Source organism: Rhea pennata, chromosome 2, assembly GCF_028389875.1.
Source record: "Rhea pennata isolate bPtePen1 chromosome 2, bPtePen1.pri, whole genome shotgun sequence".
Lineage (NCBI taxonomy): Eukaryota > Metazoa > Chordata > Aves > Rheiformes > Rheidae > Rhea > Rhea pennata.
In genome coordinates, this window is record NC_084664.1 from 137,936,676 (window position 1) to 137,958,626 (window position 21,951).

At 40.6% G+C, this 21,951-nt stretch overlaps 1 protein-coding gene across 24 annotated transcripts in view; it reads right to left on the reverse strand.

Moving 5' to 3' along the window:
- The window catches only part of RIMS2 (regulating synaptic membrane exocytosis 2), a 459,058-nt gene extending 442,178 nt beyond the window's left edge, over positions 1–16,880 (reverse strand). For all 24 annotated transcript variants that reach the window (XM_062568285.1, XM_062568269.1, XM_062568279.1 and 21 more), the window contains exon 1: positions 16,717–16,880. In XM_062568285.1, coding sequence (XP_062424269.1) covers positions 16,717–16,880 — 164 coding nt within the window. The remainder of the gene's footprint in view (positions 1–16,716) is intronic.
- Positions 16,881–21,951: the final 5,071 nt, after the last annotated feature.

Sequence of the window (21,951 nt, forward strand, 5' to 3'; positions counted from 1 at the left end):
CTGTGGTAACTCTGGACAATTATCTCACCTCCCTGTATTTTTATAGATTTTATCCATTTAGCTACATATAGATCACTAGACATTGTTACGTTTATCCAGTTCTATCAGGGAAAGACATTATCAGTATTTGAAGAAATTATTAGAAAACACCTTACTGTGTAAGAATATTCAAGACATCAGCAAAATATTAGCAGCCAATATACAACCCATGCTCTCACTTTATTTAACTCCAACTCAACCCATATTAACAGTAAACATAAGAATATTTCGAAATATGTGCAGTAATTTTGACAATACAGTAAGGATCTCCTGTATCAAGTGAGAACAAGAGAAGTCTTACAAGATTGAAGAATACAATTCAAAGACAGCACAACTTTTTTTTTGCTTGTTTCAGGATTTATCCTGCATGGGCATGATGCCTCCCCTCTGATTACCATTCTTGCCATCGTGCTAAAGGCAACTGAACAAGTCCAGGATCTACAATTTCATTGCTTAAATTCTCCAAGAGAGGAGAGAGGCCGTCTGCAGTCTCTCACTCCAGCATTGCCATTACAGGTTTTGACATAAATGAAGAAGAATAACAGACCTGATTTTTTTTTTTTTTTTTTTTTTTTGACAGTAAGATTAAATCAGAAGTGATCTAATGACATCAGGAGATGTATAACAGAATAAAAGAATGGAAGTTAAACCAACAATCAGGTTAAATCATTTTATTATGGAAACAAAATTTTCAGGAAAGTATCACAAAGTGTTTCATTTGCCAGTGATATGGTCTAACCCAAATATTTTCTTACAAGCACCATCTGTAAAAAAATTATGATTTAGGGAAAATAAAAAATTGTAAATTAGTCTGCACTAAAATCTGTAATATTAACAGCCTTGACTGGTCATTTCCTAAAAAACTCTTGTGTATGTAATGGATACAAAATTACAAGAACTGGAGAAGTCTATGTTATCTAACCTAAATATATGTAAAATTTAAAATATCAACTTAATATTTAGATAATTTAAAATATACTTGGAGTACAGGAAGAAATGTATCATTACTTGGATGGAAAAAATAAATTTGTTTAAAATGAACATGTTGTTCATAATATCTTATTTCAACTCCAGCATCATCTCAGACAGATCTCTTGAAGGAATATACAAATTCCAGCTTCATTTTCTACAGAGAAAAACAATCTAGCACAAGTGTATCTCCTTTATGTACAGCATTAGATGGGAAGATCTCTTAGTATTTCATTTCATAAGAATACAGGCACACTCAAGCCAGCAGGACAAACCAATAATGGAGTCACTGTAATCCAGTCAGACACTGGATGTTTGTTGAACCAGGCACTGAAATAGTATGAATATTAACCTGTGAAAAAGTAAAAGCCTACTATACCCTCCAGGAATTTGTGTCTGATATTTATAGAAAAAATTTCAAAAGGAAGTTAGTTTTAATAAAATTGCTAGCTTCTGAGCAAATATGACATTTTTAAAATGTATAATTCATTCGTATTTTGGGGCAGCAAATCATTCCAGAACAGTGGGCTTTGATTCTGCAAGGAGGACCATCACACTCAATCTGGGGTATAATACAAGAGGAATGTGGTAAAATATTGTTTGCATAGCAACTTATACTAGCAGCCTAGAGGAGAGGCATAAGAAGGGTTGTTTTATTTTTCAATAAAATGCAAAGCAAACAAAGAAAACAGAGAAAAGATTATTTTCTAACCAATAGTAGAATGTAGCATCTAAGGAACACTGAACTAATATTAGCAACCAAGTAGTACAAAATACGTGAATATTTAATAGTCCTAGATAATAGTCCTAGTCCTAATAGATTTATTTCCCTCCTGAAAAATGAAACATCCCTCTAAATTGTAACATTGTTTAAAAATAAGGAAGCTAGACATACAGAAAATTGTTACCCGTATGTTAATATTTTTTTATTTTATTAAAAGTGATTTTTTCCAAAAAAAAAGAAATTAGGTTACATATCACATGCACAAATAAGTTTGCAAGACTACAGTCTGTAACTTGACAAAATCATTTACTTCTATTACAATTACAAAACACTTCTAAACACTTTAAAGCAGGGTTTATCTTTTGCTTATGTGTTTGCATAGACACTAGCAGTGGTACATTCGCACTTCATTTTCCTCTGTGCTCTCTTATAAAGATTCAGTAGTTCATGACTTCAGCATATTTAATTCAACTACAATTGTTGTAATCTACAGGATTCACTATCTAATGCTGTTTTAATAGCAGATTAAATTACAACAAAATTATTCATACCTCCTCTTATTTAAAATATACATGTAGCTCTATTTCAAGTAAGTTACAAATAATCTTAGAGCCAAAATCATCACATAATTTGAACAATCAGATCTTATCTCCATACAGAAACTCAAATACTAGGGGCAAAACAGCTCTCCCATTATTTCACACAATAAAAAGAGCCTTCGGCCATTATGAAAATATAAGAGCTTATAGGTGTGGCAATTACAGCTAGGACCCTTGCTACACATCTGTCATTATGTCCCAGATCACATCACAGTTTTTTTTTTAATACATAGAAAATGCAGTAACACTATTTCTGGAGCCAGTCTGCTTAGCCAGCTTCATCTAAGTAAGGTATTTCTGCCCTCCTTTCCTTCCATATTCTATGGTCTGAACAAACTTGTTGTGTTAGGTCAGAAAGTCTTAGATTCCATCCTAATTTTATTAGATCATATAAAACCAAGGTTCTAAAAGTGTCTGAGACAAAAACTGCATACACTGTTTGATACAGAGACACAAAAGCTCATTCTACCTGAAGAAACACCAGCAGTTGTTTTCTAAAGTTATTCAACAGGAAAATTTTATGAACATTTTCTTAGCTTTCTTCGCAAAAAAGTTCTGAATACACACTTTGACCCCATCTGTTCATAGACCTTAAAGGAGTCTTCAAAATCAGCAATCATTTCATAAATGCAGACTGCTGCTTTTCTCCATGACTACAACACGACTAGTCATTGCAGACTGCGGGAGGCTAAAAGTGAAAATCACAGTGGTACAACCAGGAGCCCAGTGCTGCCCAAAACTTGGAAAGCTTCTGTAAGCAAAATCACTGCCACTCCTTGGCCATACTAGCAGAGCACAGAAACTGTGCACTAAACCAGATCACATCCTTGATCTCCACTAAAAATAACCCTGCCAAAATGGGGCGAGAGGGGAATGTTTTCAATCAGCTGAACTTCCCTGGACCAGTGGCACTAGACAGTCCTCCTGTCCCTCGTTGTGGGACAACCATGGGTGGCAGCAGTGCTGGTGGTGCTGGAGCGGCAGTTCTGGCGCCCGTGGGGCCACTCAGCCCTGCCACCCGAGCAGCCTCTTCCTCCCCCTGCCTTGATTCAACGGGCAACCTGCAAAGAGCTCAAGCTAGTCTCTGACAAAATAAGCGCAAAATACCTGCACCATACTGAACTGGCAGTGATGCAAATTTTAGCTGTGAATCTAAGAAGTTACAAGCTTCAGTACAAATTATTATATAGATTTTCATTTATTATAGCAAGTTGAAACTAATTATGAGCTAAAGGGCACAGAATATGCAAGTGGGCAGGCAAGAGTTCACTACCAATCCCTTCCTTCTGGGCTTCACTTTACTGCATCACAATATCAAGTTTCCATAGAAAAATTTTAATAAACTGAAGCTACAGCTGGAATACATGTTAGTAAGGTAAACAGAAACCATTATGCAGATGTTCTAATCATCCCTAAAATAAGATACTAACAATAGCCAAACATACTAAGCAATAGAAATGCATACTAGAGCCCTGGCATAAACTGCATTCCACATCACAGTAATACAATTCAATAACTTTATAAATACTAAACAAAGTTATTCATATCAATGATAGAAGTTATTTAATGGCACTCTTCCTCTTTTATGACAAGCCACTATCTTTCTTGTGGGCAGCTTCACCGAACTCCCAGCAGGGTCTATGAGAGGCAGGAGCTGTTTTAAAATAGGTCATCTTTATTAAGGATGTGCTTAGTCTTACATGTATTAAGAACAAACGCCCTTTTGAAAGACAAAATTTTCATAAATTACTTTTACATAAATTACCATTTTTCATAAATTACTATAATGAAACACTCTTAAACCCTTATCAAAGAAAAAAACTTGTGATTATGAAAAATGACAAAAACTGCTACCAGCTGTAAACTACTATTTCTCCTTTAGCTAAGAGTAAAAATCAAGAGAATATGTTATTCAGTTGTTCAAATCAGTAACAACAAAAAATATACAACAGTGCTTTTATTTATTTAATGACTCACTGAACTAATTAATTCACTGTTAAACTTTCAGAAAATCCCTTCCTTTTAGAAAAGTAAATACTGTAATTTGGGAAACATATGCTATAGTCTCTATGCACACAATGGATAAAAGCTTTTAAAAAAACCCTGATTATTAACTATTATACCATGACTGAACTCCAATAGTGAAACTGCAGCTTCAGTGAATATTTCTTTCAATTTCAAATATGATTAGAAAAAGTAATGAAATCTAAACAACTGCACTATTTTAACCCATATTCCTTTAAATTACTGAATCTTCTGCTTGTATGTAACTGGTTCCACTGGATTAAGAAATAATTATTTATGTGTGAGAAGCTAAGTTTGCAGGTAAGTGTCAGCATGATCATGGCCTAAGCATACAATTATAATCACTCTCGTTTGTGTAAAACAAGTATGGCCATTCATACAAATAGTTAGAAGTCACACTCAGTAGGTTTTTTTTTTTACCTTTCTCCAAATAAAAATCTGTTTTACACAAGAGAATAGCTGTATTATGAAGACTTTTCAAATATATGACTCAGATCAAATTTTAGACAAGAAAACACAGTAAACTATGTGGATGGCATTTTTATAAATACATTCCAACATTGCTAAAATCCCCAATCTTATAACCATGCCTAAACAAATTCAAAGTATATAAATGTATATCAATGTTCAACTACAGTCCATCTATTTCATTCATCTCTGGCCACCTGCATGTTCAGCTATTCAGCTGAATATGTGGGAATTTGATGCTTTCCCAGTTCTGAGTACTTGGTGCTCTACCCTGAAAATACCTTTTCCTGGCTCAGTGCTTTTGCAGCACCCTCTACAGCATTTTGTCAGATAAACCAGAATCAGAGGAAAAAAAACATCTCTCTGGATTGTCTGTTACATATTTTTAAACATGGAAGATATGATTTTTTTTCAAAGAAATGTAGACACTGAGAAAAACATCACTTTGTTTCAATCCTATTGCTTAACTTTACAACCTGTTAACCTTTGAATCCCCCTGGGATTTCTGCATGAGAATTATTTTTGGTAAAGTTTAACAGAATAATGAAAATTACTGCTTCTCTTGAAATGTCTTCTGATGTGATATATGCTAATAAGGAAAATACTATAAGCACTTGAGAAATATTTCCCATTCAGTTACATTTGGTTCTTCAAATCTGCCATTTATATGTAAACCTGACTATCAGCAAAGCAGCCACAGGCATAATTTTACAATTAATGCAAAAAGCCAAGAAATTATTCAAAAATCAGAACAAGAAGCTTTATTCAATTCATAAATTAAAATGAAATTCTTGTTTTTAAATAGCTCATATTTGTTGTTACATTTCATATCTGTAAAGATACAAATAGTTTGAAAAGAATTAAGATTTTCCTGAACCACTTTACCTTAGTACAAAACACACAAGTGTTCAATATAAATATAATCCTCAGCCTTCTAAACATGACAGTGATGCTATTTTTCTAGCTGTTAGATAATACATGGTTCAGCTGTCACTTACTGTGCAGCAGTTGGTTACACAGAATGAAATGAATCATAATCGCAATGACTAACCAAATTAATGAAAGCATGCCAAATCAAAACCCATGTTCCTGAACTGTCTTAGGGCCTGATTCAGCAAAAATATTTGATTTCAATGCCACAGAATATCTTCTGCAGATACCTGCTTTTCCAGACTTTTCAAGCAAGGAAGTGCTGAATTCAGACTACATATCAATAGTTTTTTTAATAGCAATTCAATAGTATTTTTTAATCAGTAGTTTCTTTACCAATGGTGGGTTTTTTTTAATCAAAAGTGACTTATCAACATGTAAATATGCAGCAGCTAAATAAATATTATTAAACCAATGGCTAACTAGAAGAAATTCAAGGCATGGAATAAATTCAAAGCATACACTGAAAGCTTTCTAACTTATGCCAATATAGGGAAGAGAGAGAGAGTGTGGGTTATGGAGAGAAACAGTCATCTTGAGTTTATAGGCCATTCTGTATTTCTTTGGGTCTGTGCTGTTCTTCTCATCTAGCAATTGTATTGCCTTCAACCATAACATTCTAGCTTCTGGCCTGAAAACGTCCACTAAACATTTTCACTGATGAACGACGCATGAAGATTTTCTTTGCAATGTACACAGCTGGACTTTGGATGCAAATCCAAGCAGAAACCATTTAAGAGAAATTGAGAGCTTTGTTAGTAGATACACTTAATCCCACAGACTGGAAAGATCTGATATTCCAAGATCATCTTTTAAACCTGGTTCATTACAGGCTTTCTGCATAGAAGATAAACTAACTCCTAAGAAAAACCTTAGAAACATTTTGAGGTTCCTGGCAGTGTGTCTTGAATATTAAAAATATGGATAAAAGAACATGCCCTAATTAAGAACTGGCTGAAAGACTAACAAAAGATGCAGACTGACAATAAAAGTCAGGGCCAGTAGGGAAAGTGGTTATAGTGTTTCTAAAAGAACAAGTAGTGAGAGTTCTTCTCAAAGCCAGAACTCTGAGGGTGAGATTCAGCTTGCCTAGCTCAAGAGGTCTAAAAGCTCAAGATGTCTACTCTGACGTACTCATTCTATGTTCTCGTTAGGCCCACGGCCAGAAACAGGAAGTGCAATTCAACTGACCTATCTGAAATATCTAAATTAAGACGAGATGAATCACATCCTAAGGACATCTCTCTCTCTCCATTGGCTATAAAGGGAATGTAAGCTATTTCAAATGTAGTTGTCTCACATTGTAGATATTTGCATCTCGTCAGAAGTATCCGAGATTGTCTAAACTCAATCCTTAACCCAAGCTAAAAGAGTGTTGTTGTAAAAGAGGACTGAAAAAAGATACCAAAACTGAAGCAATCATTTTCCTTAAGCAAGTAGTTCTATGAGTACTGAACCTAATAAAGTCTAATTTCATGAGGATTCACGGCTCATGATTGATTCATTTTGATGTCTGTAGTTGTCCTCTCCTCTGTGGACTCCTTGACATCTCATATGGTTAGAGAAGAATCCTCCTTAGCCAAGAATGTGGAGAGTATCTTTCCACTACCCACCTACTTATTTTTATTAGACGCTTAGTAAATAAATATCTTTGGAACCTCAACTTACCAAATTTATTTCAAGCCAGCCAACAGGTTTAACAGACTGAATGAATACAGCAAAGGAAGCAACTGTTTCCTGTACAATCGCATAGAAGTTACAACTCTTTCCAAGGAAGTACAAGACCTGCGTTCTACGCCTGTCTTAACTTGAGATTTGAATGCACAGCTCTCTCTTCTCCAACCAACAAGCTATGGGCAAAACAAAATGGAGCTTATTCTCCACCCTACCAATGAACAACTGCGCAGTCAGGAATATGAATGTACGGACAAGCAAGAGAAAGTCTAACTAAATAGCTCTGCAATTAAGATATTCTCTAGAGGCAAATTCCTGGTTCTTGCTACAAGGGCTGTTTATGCATTTTATTTAAAAACTGTAATGCAAAATTCATAAGAGGCTTCTCATATAGATAAGACTAGAACTCATTAGGGAAAAAGACAAAACACTGTGCTTAGCAGGGGTAATCAACTTCAAAATACAAAATGAGGAATGATTCATTCAACAGCATTTCTGGAGAAAAGCATGTTGAAGTAGATCACAAGCTGAACATGAGTCAATAATGCTATTTCATTAAAAAAAAAAAGACACTGGCATTACAAGGAACGTTTTCTATGTAAGACACCTGCTGTTATCCTTACACCCGCTCCATACACCTTTGGTTGGAATACTGTGTCCAGCTTTGGACATTATATTTCAGAAAAGATGAATTAGAAATAAATTACAAAGAATACAGAGGACAGCAACAAGAATGGCCAAAAGTCTAGAAAATATGATCTGTCGAGTCTACAGAAAGGAGCCAATGAGAATCAACAAGAGAAGATATGATCAGACTTGTGAAATATGTAAGAGGTTGCTACAAAAAGAAAAGTAATAGACTGTTCTGCATTTCCACTGGTGACAGATTAAGCAGCAAATGGCAGGAAGGAGATTTAAGTTTAATATTAGGGAAAAAATTCTAATGTTAAGGGTAATTACTCTGAGTAAGTAAAACCAATAACCTAGGGAGATCATGGAATCACTGTCCCTGGCGAGGTTAGTAGTTAGGTTAGTTCTTTCCATACCTTTCAGTAGTAAACTGTCATTTGAAAAAAATGGACAAGCTTCATATTTAAGTAGATCCTGGAGCTCTACCTCAAGATCTGTTTGGCCCCACAGCTGATCTCTCTTCACTGTCTCCCATGTAGCCAGCATAGCTTTTGCAGGGCTCATTAGCTTGAATTTTGCATATTACCTGTAAGGTAATGTTCTTCCCTCAGCCATGAAGCCTGTTTATTTCACTAGCTAGGCAGGCCCTCACAGTTGGGAACCACTAGCTTGGCCAAGTAACTATCAGGAATGGCTGTTTTATAGTTGGTCACACCATGAGGCAAAGGATGAACTGAAAGACCTCTTGAGGTTCCATCCAGCCCTATTTTCTATTATTCTGTGTGTTATTTGAACTTTAAACAGCTATAAAAGCATTACTCTTCACTCATCCATTCCATAAAGAGAAAAATGTAGTAGCAGTTACAGTAACAGTCCATGGAAACAGATCTCTCTTTAACACACTGGAGAACTCATTTTTGAAAAGTTATATAAAGCACGGTTGCAAAACACTTTCCACAAAGAATGACTGCTTACAACTCACAATTATATTCACAGGTCAAAACATTTGATGTTCCTCAAATCCTTAAGAAAATACACATTCTAAAGAAAGTCTGCCCTTACAAATACATAGAATCAAAATACAATGTTATATCAAATACTCAATTCTTCTATGACATGTGAGATGTTCTGTATACAAATATAATACAGTATTTGCTATAAGAAATCATTTGCCTTAAAAATCTTAAATCAGAGAAAAAATAAATTATCAAGTAGTATTCAAACAACTCCATATGAGACTTGAGAAGAAAGATCCAACTCCACAAAGACAGTAAAAAGACACTAAAAGAACTTTTTCATGTTAATTAAAGTTTAAAGATTTTCTTTGTAAATTCTTAAATAGAAGTATTTGGACTTTTTTGAAACACAAGTTCAACTCTTGCTAACTCCTGATAGACCAAAGAGGTTATCTTGGTCTGAGTTTAATAAAAGAGTTAAAAGTCTAAATCAAAGATATCCTTCAGGCTCTCCCATCAAACCCTCAAAACACCAGAAGTTAAACATTACAAACTCCTCCGCCATCCAAATGCATCAATATGATCTCAGTTCATTGAAATGCAACTAAGCTCAGTCTTGAAACGTGTTTAGCCAGGGAAATGTGATGGCAGCTGATACTTGAATTCAAGACTGTAAAAGAATTGTCTTCCACCTTCAGCAAAAACGCTAGAGAACAATATAAATTATTGTGAACTCTTACTCCTCTAAAATAATATGTAGTAACTTATTTAATGCACTTATTCTCTTGCATGATCTTGTACTATTGCATTAACTCTTACAATCTCAGTCCTGTCTGATCATCCCTGTGCAACTTTCCAAGAATACCTTGTAGGAGCTGCATGAGGAAGCAGCCACAGAATATCAAGAAGCACCAGCTTTTCAGCACAGCACCGATTCTGCAATTTTATTGCATTATCCAAACCTTAATAATCATGAAATGAAGTTGCTGGAGTTTACTGAGTTTACAAAAGTAAAATCAGATTAAATTTAAACTGTTCTAGTACTAAACTATAATATCACCTCAACAGACAGTTATAATTTGAGAAAATAACAATTCCTCCTGTTACACTGTGTCATCCAGTAAAGGACACGCAATCTAACGTCAGTAAACAGGGGAAACAACGGGATTTGATTTGAACTTAAGATTTATAAAATCAATTAACTTGTCTGAAAGACATCTGTAGTTTGAATTACATTTTTAAGCAACCAGTATTTAATTAGATTCTTCCTGTTTATGAGACTAAATTAAGACAACTCACCTTTGCCTAATTATAAAGAGATTAGGTTATCCATGTAGTTATAAACCATGATGTAGCAAAACAACTGATTAAGATAGCCCTCACGATCTTAGCTCAAAAAAATTGTACCCATCTTGAAGTTAGAATTTCACAGTTAAGGTGTAATGTCTGTTGCAGTCTCACAATTATAGAAGAGATAGTAACTAAAGTAATCATTTTTTGTGATCTTTTTTTTTTTATCTCCCCAAATTCTGGTTCCTGTCAAAAAGCTATCAAAGAAGGTATTGGGGAAAAAAGAAAGAAAAAGGCAACAACAACAAAAAAAGCCTTCCTGAAAAAAAAACAATCCCAGAAAAGGTAGGCCAATGTTTTTACAAACTTTCACAGCCTTCTGACTGACTCTGAATAGGATGGTAAAACTTTAAGGAAGCCAGTAAAGCAGAGGGATGAGAGCTGGCACTCAGCTGAAAAAAAAATTCCCAAGACTGTTTTGTCTACTTTACAGATAAAAAATGAACATTTATGTAAAGGACTAATTTCATATGAGTAGTTCCACCAGATTAAATTTCAAAGTTTATACCATTACTTTTCCCTCCTCATGATGGAACTTTTAATATATTGCAAGTATTTTAGAACTTCATTGGCAGAGTAAAAACACACTTTATATTAAGTTACAGGTCTCAGTTCTATAGTAACCTATCTGTTCTGTGTATTTTTGCACTTAGAGTATATACTGTAATTAAGCTGTTCTTTCAATGGAAAAATCAATTGCTTGACATTCTCAGTTATTTAAAAGTTACCCAGCTCATAGATACATGCATACAAAATCCAGAATGGAGCATTCAGTCATCTAACCTGACTTCCAGAGACCACTGAATTTCACCTAATTACTGCTTTCTAGGTTACAATCCCAGAGCCTGAAAGTGTGGTCTACCCTCTTGCCTTGAAAACACAAAATTAAGCATTTTCTTCTTTTTCTTTGGAAGAAGAGTGAAAAGAGATTTATTTGACATGACATTTTTCAGAAAGCACATACTAACTGGTGTTAAATATCTATTTTGGGTCCTTTATTAACTAAATCCTGTATTTTCTATTAGCTATTCTCTCTCTTAAAACTTTTCTGGCTTTTGACTCCATCCGATGTCACACCCTTCTACTTCCAACTCATTCTGCTTGCACTTTTGAACACTGGAACAGCATCAGCACTATTCAAGTCTTTTGAAATTTTACTCAACATTAACATTAGGTATCTAATTAGGAGTTACTGCCAGCCTGTATAGTCTCCAAACACATTCTGCTTAGTCACCAGCAGGAACTACTACTACTACTACTATTCGTAGGCCGTGTATAAGATGTGCTAGATGCTTTTCAGAATCACTGCAAATACTGCGTCTTCTTGAAGAGCAAACAGCACAAGCTGTAACACCCTGACAAACAGTACCTACAGCATAAAATGTCTAACCATGTGGTAAGAGAGAGGACTTAATGACAATGTTGAGAGAGACCAAAAAGTCAGTACAAATTGTTAAAAGAAAAGGGAAGAAAAACAAGAATACAGGAGAGGCAGGAAACAAGGGAGCAAAAAGAGAAGGCAAAAGGGAAGGAAAAGCAGGCATAAGGGAATTTGTGTTCTTCCTCATCTGTATCTCATAGTAACTTCCACTACCACCTATTTTTAAACTGCACAAAGTTATTGTTTTTAAAATCATCTTGATCATATACTTTTATACTGCATAGAAAAAAAAGCAAAATAATGAGCAGTGTAACAATAGCCTACTCTGATCAGCACTCTGGATTCAGATGCAATTCAATGTGAGGTTACGGGAGCATCACTTAAAACTAACATTGACAGGAGTCCTCTGCAGCCTAAATGTAAATCCCTTTGTATGAATAACAAACTTTAGAATTTCCCATGAAAATATAAATATATATATTTTCTGGAAAAACAAAAAGAATAATCACCATCTGCTCTTCTGTCTTCCCTCCAGCCCCCAAATCCAAATCCAAAACCTACAATACTTTTTAAGTAGTATAAACCATAGCTGATTATTTATAAAGCAGCACAAATATTCATAAAGCAGTACGATCGTTCTGTGAGACGGTTATTTACACTACGGTGACTCACAGCCATCAATCCAGCTTCCTCTCCCCCAGCATGCTGTCCCACACCTTAATCACCCACAGTAACTTACACAGCTCACACAGTCTAGCTTGACAAGGATCTAGTTGTGGTCTGCTTGACAGGGATTTTGTGTCAATAAATGCGGCTACCCAGCTCTTAACCATGGCTGTGCAACCACTGACGCAGAGCTGAGTAAACACGAGCCCACAGGCAGTCATACCTGCCTACTTAGCAAGCCCATCCTGTTTCTTGCTAGCCCTCTATAAGAAAAGATGACAACACTATCCAAATTCAGTCACCCCAAACCCTGAGATCTTTAATAAGGGCCTCATGGTAAAGCTGGGTGATACTCTGCAAATATATGAAAAGCTGAATGTTTTCGTAATCAAATTTATCATGGGAAAACTTATATTAGTTTATATTAAGTTAATATAAGTTAATATAAGTTAATTATGGTGTAAGATTAGCAACTTAGCAGTTTTATTTTTCTTAAAGTTAATTATATTAACTTCTATTAAGCCTTATATTAAGCCAAACAGCCCATATCTCTGCAAAGTTCAAACTGATACCTTTTCAGAACTGTGAACCTGACTTTACAAGAAGAGCATTTTATTTTATTTTAGAATAGTATGGACATGCAAAGGAGGTGAAAATTCAGGATATTGCACCACAGAGGCTAAAACAAAAGTCTTTCACAAACAATGTCCTCATCTTGGCATCTTCTATGAATCTTTCTCGTGTATGCATCCTCTCAATCCAGTCCTTTGACACAAATCAAATACAAATGAAAAACAAAAAAGCACAGGACTGAGCCATAAATCAATTCATGAAGAGAAAATGCATTATCTAAAATCTGTTAGAAAGCTTACATACACAAAACTAGAAATTGTAACAGGCAGGATGAGCCTCTTACAGGAACAGCCCTAAAGGAAAAGGCATCACCAAAAGTTCTATGCTATATCCAAAAAAGCAAAACATCCACAGATAGAAGTTGAAAATATGTAAATATTCCTATAACAGCAGAGAAGGACTCAGATCCAAAGTATAGTCATAAATTTACTTTCGTTTGAGTGACATACATTACACATATGAAATACTATGCAAAGCTTATATTCAGTAACCTTGTCCAAAAGACACCTTCTTAGCACACAACATTCAAAATGCACTCCAAGGGTCCCTGAAATTCCAGAAGAGACGGTCACAGCAGCAGCCTTTGCTGCCCATCCTCCCCTTTAAAGGAAAGCTTCACAATAGAAGCACTGTGCACAACTATAATGAGGTGGATCTCACCGACCAAACCAGGCCACAGGAGAGAGCAAATCTGGAAAGCTTCTATTTTACACGCCATCATGTTCCAGCAAATCCTGGCAAGAATTCATGCTGACCTGATCACCATTAGTTGCTACAGATTACAACTCAATACAGTCTGCATTTCCTTTCCCCTAAAAGGGTAAAACAAACATAAAGAGAAGTTGTTATATGTCCATTTTAAATCCACACATATTTACCCCAGGGAAATAAAGGAAAAGAATAAATAGCCCACATTACAGATGTGAGTCACATCACTTAATGCACTTTTGAAAGATGCTCAAACACCACAGTGATACGCACAGAATAAGAATGCGAAAAGCACAAAATAGAAATAGAATGGAGAAAGGAAGTAGAATCCAGGGACTAGCCATTCATACTGACACTAGATCACCATAAATTATCCAAAATTTAGAGGAAATCCATGCTTGCCCCCTTCTACATCTGAGTAGTTCTTGGATAATAGCTAAGTGTTAACTCCATTCCCAGAATCTTATTTTATCCTCCCCTGTTTTTTCCATGGAGTGAAATGACATAGTTTTATTGCTTAGGTTAGATGTTCCACTTCAAAAGGAGTTTGCCTTCGAGGAGAATTACACTTGAACAAAGACTGCAGGATTTAGCTCTTTCTTTATCCATATGCAATAACAATAGTTGCTCATATAAATATCTACGAGTTTTTATTCTTTTTCCCCTTCTCTGGACAGAAAGAAAATAACTGCCAACAGAATTAAACTCAGTAATATCTATCTAAAAGTGCAGAACAAAGTTTAGTGTGACTTTATTAATAAATCTATAGATCTTTTCAGAATAAATGTGTATCTGAAGTTTTCAAAAAGCCACTTTAAGAAAAATAAAACTGCTAAGTTGCTAATCTTACACCATATCACTTCTCAATATCCTGTGAACTATTATGGGCCATCTATAGGCTGTCCTTGGTGTATAAACTCTATGCTCTACCATTTCCCTTACTGCTTACACGGGACTCAAGAGGAAACTTCAGTGAGAAATAATGGGAAATCAAAGCCAACACAAATTTATACTTCATTTTTAGATTATGATGAAGATCTGTCTTTTGTCCATTGTCTGCTTTCAAGACACAGACGTTTATAAATAAAAACAGTTCCATTTCATTTCTTACAGTTGATTTTATCTCATCATTATTTGAGAACGGTTTATTTTTCATCTGTAAGTTGAACAGTTAAAACTGATCCTAGCTTTTTCTCTTCCTTCCATAAAATAATGTAAACAATCCTGCCTACAATAGGCATAATCAGCAACAGCACAGGAAGCTGTTAGCATTTTACCTACTTTTAGAAGCTAAATGGTTAAATCTTTATACTAATTCTTTTCAGGCACAGTTAAATATGCAGAATGGAACTTCCATTTAAAAAACTACATATATATTTCCACAGAGTATCATATTGAAATCATAGAATATACTGCATCATAAATATTATATAGTCTAAAACAAAAGCTACCAGGAACCTTAATGCTGATCTTATATATTAAAACTACGAGTTGAATAACTTTCCATTTCATTCTTCGGTAATGATTTTTATGAGTGCAGAGATTTCAAGACAAAAAATTGTATTTTCTATTTTGGTATGCCATAACATTTACAAATGTAGAAGAGCTTAAGCTCTTTTAAAATAAAAATGCCACAACAGCAAACAAGTTGTATAATATTGGATGAAAGCTATTCAGTTTCGATTATTTAGAGCAATAAAATGAGATGCAGTACTTGCTTTCCAGTGCTTATATCACACTGTCACCCTTCAAAATGTTCATCAAATAAACTATCTTTTTTAAACAGACATTTAAATGTTTTTAGGAGCAGACTACCTCCCAGTTTAGTAGCTGCCACATAAATGATGATGGACGCTTAGGTTTCCACTATGGCACTAACAATAAAGCAATGCATCCCAGAAACACACTTCCAGAGCCAGACACGAGAGCCCAGAAGGCAGCGTTCAGGCACTGAGTTTGAAGGGGCAGCTGAAGTCAACACGCCCAAGACACAGTACTCATTCTCCCGCTTTAACTTGCTTTGTTCTGCGCTAACAAGCACTTAGGGCTGCAGCTGCACGGCACTCGCAGAAGTAGCGCCTGCGGTAACAGCAGCCTTGCTTATTTCGAAGCCGCTGGGAAGCGGCGCGGCGCTCCGCGGCGGAGGGGACCCGGCTCTCCCGAGCGCACTCGGCGCTTCCTGCCCAGGTTTAGGGCGGAACGACCGCTGTGGCTCGCGGGAGCAGCCGCCCCCAGAGCCCCGGTCCGGGTCTCTCCTCGGAGCCGGCGCAGCCGCCACGGCCGCGGCCGCCCCGCTGCCTCGCGGCGCGCCCGGGGAGCGGCCGCCGCGCCCGGACAGCTCCCGGTGCTGAAGGCCGCCCGGGCCGGGGCCGCCCGGCTCCCGCTTCCCCCGCGCCGCCGCCGGCGCTCGGGAAGAGCAGCGAGGCGGGGGCGGGCGGCAGACACGTTGTCGGAGGAAGATGGCGGCTGTGGCAAACCCACCCCGAGAGGCGGCCGGTGCCTAGGCCCCGGCGACCCCCCCCCGCGCCCCGGGCAGCGCCGCCGCCCGCCCGCCGAGCCCCCGCGGCGGGGCCCGCGGCCACCGATCCGCCCCCTCCGGCGGCGCCAGCCGCCGCCTCGACCCGCGCCGCGTTTCCCCAGCGGCACACGCCGGGTGCCGACGGCACCTGTGCGGCCATGTTGGGCGCCGTGCCCCGCCGCCGCCCGGCGCGCAGCCCCAGCCCGCCGCTGCGCCGCCGCCCCGCGCCCCGCCGCGGAGGCCCGCGCCAGCCCCGCGGCCTCGCTGCCGCCGCCCGCGCCCCGCCGCCGCCCCACAGCCGCCGGGCGCGGCCGGCAGCGCGGCACCCCCCGCCCGCCCGCGGCTCCTCTCCTGCCCCGCCGCGCCCCGGCCACGGCCACGGCCCCGGGCCCGGCCCGGGCAGGGCCTCGGCGCCGCCGGCGCGGGAGGGATGCGGCTGCCCTTACTTGAGCACGGATTGCTCCTTCTCCTCTTCCTTCTTCTGGCGGTCCATGACGGCCAGAATGATCTTCCGCTCCTCCTCCGTGAGGTGGCTGAGATCGGGCATCTCGGGCTGCGGAGCCGGCGGCGGAGCAGCAGGGCCGCCCCGGGGCCCGGCGGGAGCCGACATGTTGGCTCGGAGCTCGGCACCGCTACGGCAAACACTGTCCTAACTCCGGCGGCGGCGGCAGCAGCAGGAGCGGCCGCCACCGGCGCTGGGAGAAATACATACAAATCAATACACCGTAATCAATCAGCGCCTAATGACTGCCCCGCTGAAGAGGCAGCGCCCCGGGAGGGGGCGGGTGCCCCGAGCCCCCAGCTCGCGCACGGCACCTTCTCCCCGCGGCGGCGGCGGGAGGACGGGACGAGGCGGCGGGGGAAGAGGGGCTCGGGGAGAGGAAGGGCCGGAGGGGGGTCGGGGAGCGAGGGGGAAAGGGGCGGCTCGGCACCGGGAGCCCTGCTGCTGGGGTCACGGCGGGAGGATCCTGACCCCGAGCGCCGGGGGAAAGGCGAGGCGGACGGAGCCAGGGAGGCAGCGGCGGGCGGGGAGGAAACGAGGGCAGGCGGCGCGTCTGCGAGCGGAGCCCTGGCACCCGCGGGCGCGGGGCGGCGGGGAGCCCCTGCGGGCGAGCGCCGGCCGCCGGCCCCGGCTCATAACTCCTCGCCGCCGTCCACGGAGGGGGCCGCGGGGCGCCGCTCACGGCCGCCGCCACCGCCTCCCGCCGCTGCTCCGCCGGGCCCGGCCACCGCCTGTCGCCGCCTGGCTCGGCTGCTCCCCTCTGGGCTGCGGGACAGCAGCCGCCTAACCCATGGCATCGCGGAGGGCCGGAGTCACGGCGGGGGGCTCCGCATCCGCCACCGCCACCCCCGCGGGACCAGCGCGACGCCTCTTCCTGCCGCGGGGGGGTGCGGGAGGGGGGCGGGCGCCCGCCGCCGCCTAGCGACGCTGCGCGGCGGCGGCGGGGGAAGGGACGGAGGCGGCGGGCGGTTATTATTTATTTATTTGCCCGCGCACAAAAATGGACGCGACTAAAAAGAAAAAAAAAAATCCCGCGAGGGAGGGCGAAGGAGGAGCCACAGCGGCCGCGCCGCGCCGCGCCGGGAGGACCGAGCCCGGCGGCGGCGGGCGGAGCCGGCCGGCAAAGAGCCGCAGGGCGAGAGGCGCCCGGGCGCGGCGCGGCGGCGCGGGGGGCAGCGGAGCCGCCTGAGGGGAGGCGGTGGCGGCGCGCGCGGGAGCCGCCCCTGCTCCCCTCCACGCACACACCCACACCCGCCGCCGCCGCCACAGGTGGGGCCGGGCCTGGCGCCGCCGCGGCTGCGCCGCCGCCTCGGCCGCCGCGCCCTCCCTGCTGCCTGTTACCCTCAGAGCAACTCCTGCTGCTGCCGGCTGCGTGGGCTCCCCCCCCCCCCGCCCCGGCCTTCAAAGGGGGGTTTTCGGGTTCGGTTTGGGGTCTGGCCTGGCAGAGGTGACGCAGGGAGTAACGGCCGCGGCCGGGGCATCGCGCCGCGTCCGTCCTCGCCTGCCTCTGGCCGGCTTGCGCCTTCCCGGAGAGGCAGAAACCGCGCCGGTGAAAGCGGGCCGGGGGGGACCAGAACCGGCCTGCCGAGGGGGCCGCCAGCCCCTCGCCGAGCTTTTCCCACCGCCACCCCCCCCCCCCCCCGCCTGAGCAGTCATCCTCATGGCCAAAAATAATTTCTGGAAAGGGCCAGAAATGCCATCCAGCCCGAATTAATGGAAAGTAACGTATCCGAGGGTGTTGGAACAGGAATTTAATCCCGACTGGGCGGTTTACAATGTATTTACGGTTGTGTAGTTGGGAAAACTACCCGCTGCTCTCTGGCACTGCGAGAGAGAACGCGTATTATGCACCCGCTCGGGGAACCCTGTGAACGGCTGCGGTAACAGGCAAGCGGGCTTGTAAGGTTTCCTTTGGGGGGCAGTTCGAAATCTCCACCGCACATCACACGTTTCTAAGGCCAGCACCATTTCTAGAGGTCTGGGACATCCCTTACAGCCAGATGGGAAGGCCTGGAGGATGGGGCGGGAGCCATCTACCTAAAGCCGTCCTGGTTATCATTACCTGTGTTTCCACAGGGAGTAAATTCCGGGATGTCGGTTCCCTAAAGAATGTTCTGCAGGAAACACTGTGCTAAAGACTTCATTCCTTTGGGAAAACAAGTCCAAGAGGAACAGATCACCAGAAGAACACGGTAAGTGGGCTGTGCTAAGGTTATCCGTTCCTATATCACATATATTCACTGAATTTTAATTTTGTTCAAAAAATGTCACTGGTACCCTTAACTGAAAAGAGACTTTTCCAGTTCTTGGTGTAACTTCTCATTATTCCTTTGTGTCTAATAAACCCTTTAAATACATAACCATTTTATAGAAACAAATATGCATATTATATTTGAGCAGATACCCTTCTAAAGTAAATCTCATGATTTTTACCAAGTCCTCAAAGCATTCTGGTTTTCCAGTCAACATCACCTTCACCTTTCAGGCTGGATGCCAGCCATCTGGCTTTCATCCAGTTCCTCCTGTCTTCCAGGCACTAGATAAATCTGGCATCTAAGTCAAAAAGAAAAGGAAGTGTAGAACTGTGTCATCAAATTACCAAAGATAGTACAATCCATTTCAATTTATAGATGTTGAATGGAAGAATTAACAGGACTGATCCTTTGGGGAAATGACATTTTATTCTGGGGAAGTGAGGAAAAAGAGAGATCACTCAATCGTTTCTAAGAATAAGTGAAAAGAAATAAACAGACCACTTTAATGCAGTCTCTGTACCCTGCCAGGTTACACAGCTGTTTCAGAAATACTTCATGCCATCTCTCAACCATAAACACTAACAGTATTTTGATCATAGCTGTGGTTGCAAGACACCACTACATTGCAGACTTAAGGTTCATCATGCATTACTTCATTCATCTGAATTTCTTTCCAGTGGAAATTTACTTCTGAATTTTCTAGATTTGTAGTGTTACTCTGAAATCATTTCAGCAAGCTTGTGATTTTTCATCCTCAAACTACAAATACCTGCTCTCAAGATGATTGTAGAATTTCAAGAGCTTTCTTTTTAATATTTGCCCTCTTCCCGCTAAATTCTATGCCACTGCAAATGTTACTATAAACAAATAAATCCAAGGCTAGAAACTGTAATCCCCATATATTATCTAGTTATTTGCTTTGAAAGGATGGAGGATTCAGAGTAGAAGACATCCTGTGACTCACTGAAGAAATGGTTCTGTTTGACCTTTTTATGCTTCTACTTTCCCTTTTTTCCTCATCAGTTCCACCTACCATTCTTCTCATTTCCCCACAATTAAATAGAAACATTATTTGTTCATGTTTGTGTCAGGTGGCACAGAATTGTCTCATGCTGTTACTGTTATTTACATTACTCATCGCATATCGATGAAAATACACCCAGAGCAAACTTATCTACCTACTCCAGAGTAATTGTGTCAATAATAATCTACAGTCAACCAACAACACAAATTATTATGTAGTATGCTCATTTATGAAACTAATTTTAAGGAACACTAATTTGTAATTCTTCAGTATTTAAATGTCTATGAATTCTGGCCTTCAGTTTCATAGGTCGTGCCTCTGAGTACCTGCCATTTCTGTTCATTTCAACTATTGTTCTGAATTCACTATATTCTGAAAAATCAGATTCACTTTCCTGATTTACATTCTTCTGTTGTGATTGTTCTGTTGTGTACCCTGCATCTGAAATTTATGCCAGTTATGTATCAGAGGTACTCAATGCTTTCCTTTGGTGGCTTCTATAAATTTATCTAAATGCTTTGATACCGGTAGGGTTATTAATTCATATTTTCTGATATCCATTTTTTTCTACTTTTTTTCCAGCTGCTTTGTTACACAAGAGGGGTTCCCAAGGAAACAGTGTTATTTTAACCTGATTTTATGTATCGTCACAACATGTCTTTTACTAAGGATCCCACTCACTATACTTATTCCCATTTCTTTCCTCACAGCAATTACAAGAGTAAACAAATCAGTAGATTTGTCATTAAATTATGCTAAGTCTCTAATTCTTTCCTGAAAAGGTAGGGCTAACATCAGCTTTATAATGTTTCTTACAAGGGAAAATTTCTCTGTAACTAATTATTTCCCTTATTTTTGTCCCAATTTGAAACAGCCATTTGGAAAATACCTTTATGTAGCTGATATGAAAAGAATGTTGAAGTATCCTGCTATAGATAAAGGAATGGAGAAAACTGGAAACATATTCTTGATTGAATGCCTCCAGTGTTCAGACTCGATGGATCAAATCAGGTGTATACCCAGGAAGAAATGCATCCTATAAGAATCTTCCTTGACGCAGTCTGCAAATGACTCCTGAAATTCCTCTCAAGGAAGCACAAACCTTTGTACTGCAACAATGTGTGATTCCTGGTTCCTATTTCAAGTGCCACAAAACCATCATTGACTGGTTTACTGATGCAGTCTTGGATCTTTCTCAGCCTTCCCCCATCTAAAATTGAGGATGCTAATAATACTATATAACATCACATGCATTTTCCATTTGGTTTCTTTCAGGGGGGATTTTGCTTATTATGTATAATTTTTTTCTGTTCTAAGAAATTTGTTCTTTCAGTTCGATATTTCCCAGTCAGTGATTTGAAGAATGCTAGATTATGGATAAAAGTTAGTTTTCTGTATTTGTTATTTTTCGGTTCTCGTAAAAGAGCATTATCTATAGTCTGCACAGTACTTCCCATGCCTGTATGTCAAATACACTGATGAAATATCGCTTCCCAATTTCTCTGGTATAAATGACCTATCTATAGTAGAGGGAAAAATGTTGGTCTTTTAACTAGTGCCTCCTAGCTAGGGTTGGATGGGAGGCCATTTGTTTTCTGAGTGGAATACTTAATAAACATGATTTCTAGGGCTTGGGAGTTTTTGTACAGAAGTTATACGTACACATACACATTCGTAAAATCATAATATGATCAATTGTAATAACTTTGTCATGTCTCACTGCTATAACGTCATTTAAATGGTTAGTTTGAAATATTCTCACTTAAGTAAATGTTGTATGTAATAACCCAAATTAAAGGATAGGTAAAAGCCTTTACAGAATCTTAAATGTACATGTATTTTCTGGCTGAATTTGTCATTTCCATTTTGAATGTTTTTCAGTTAGTTGAAACACAAAGGA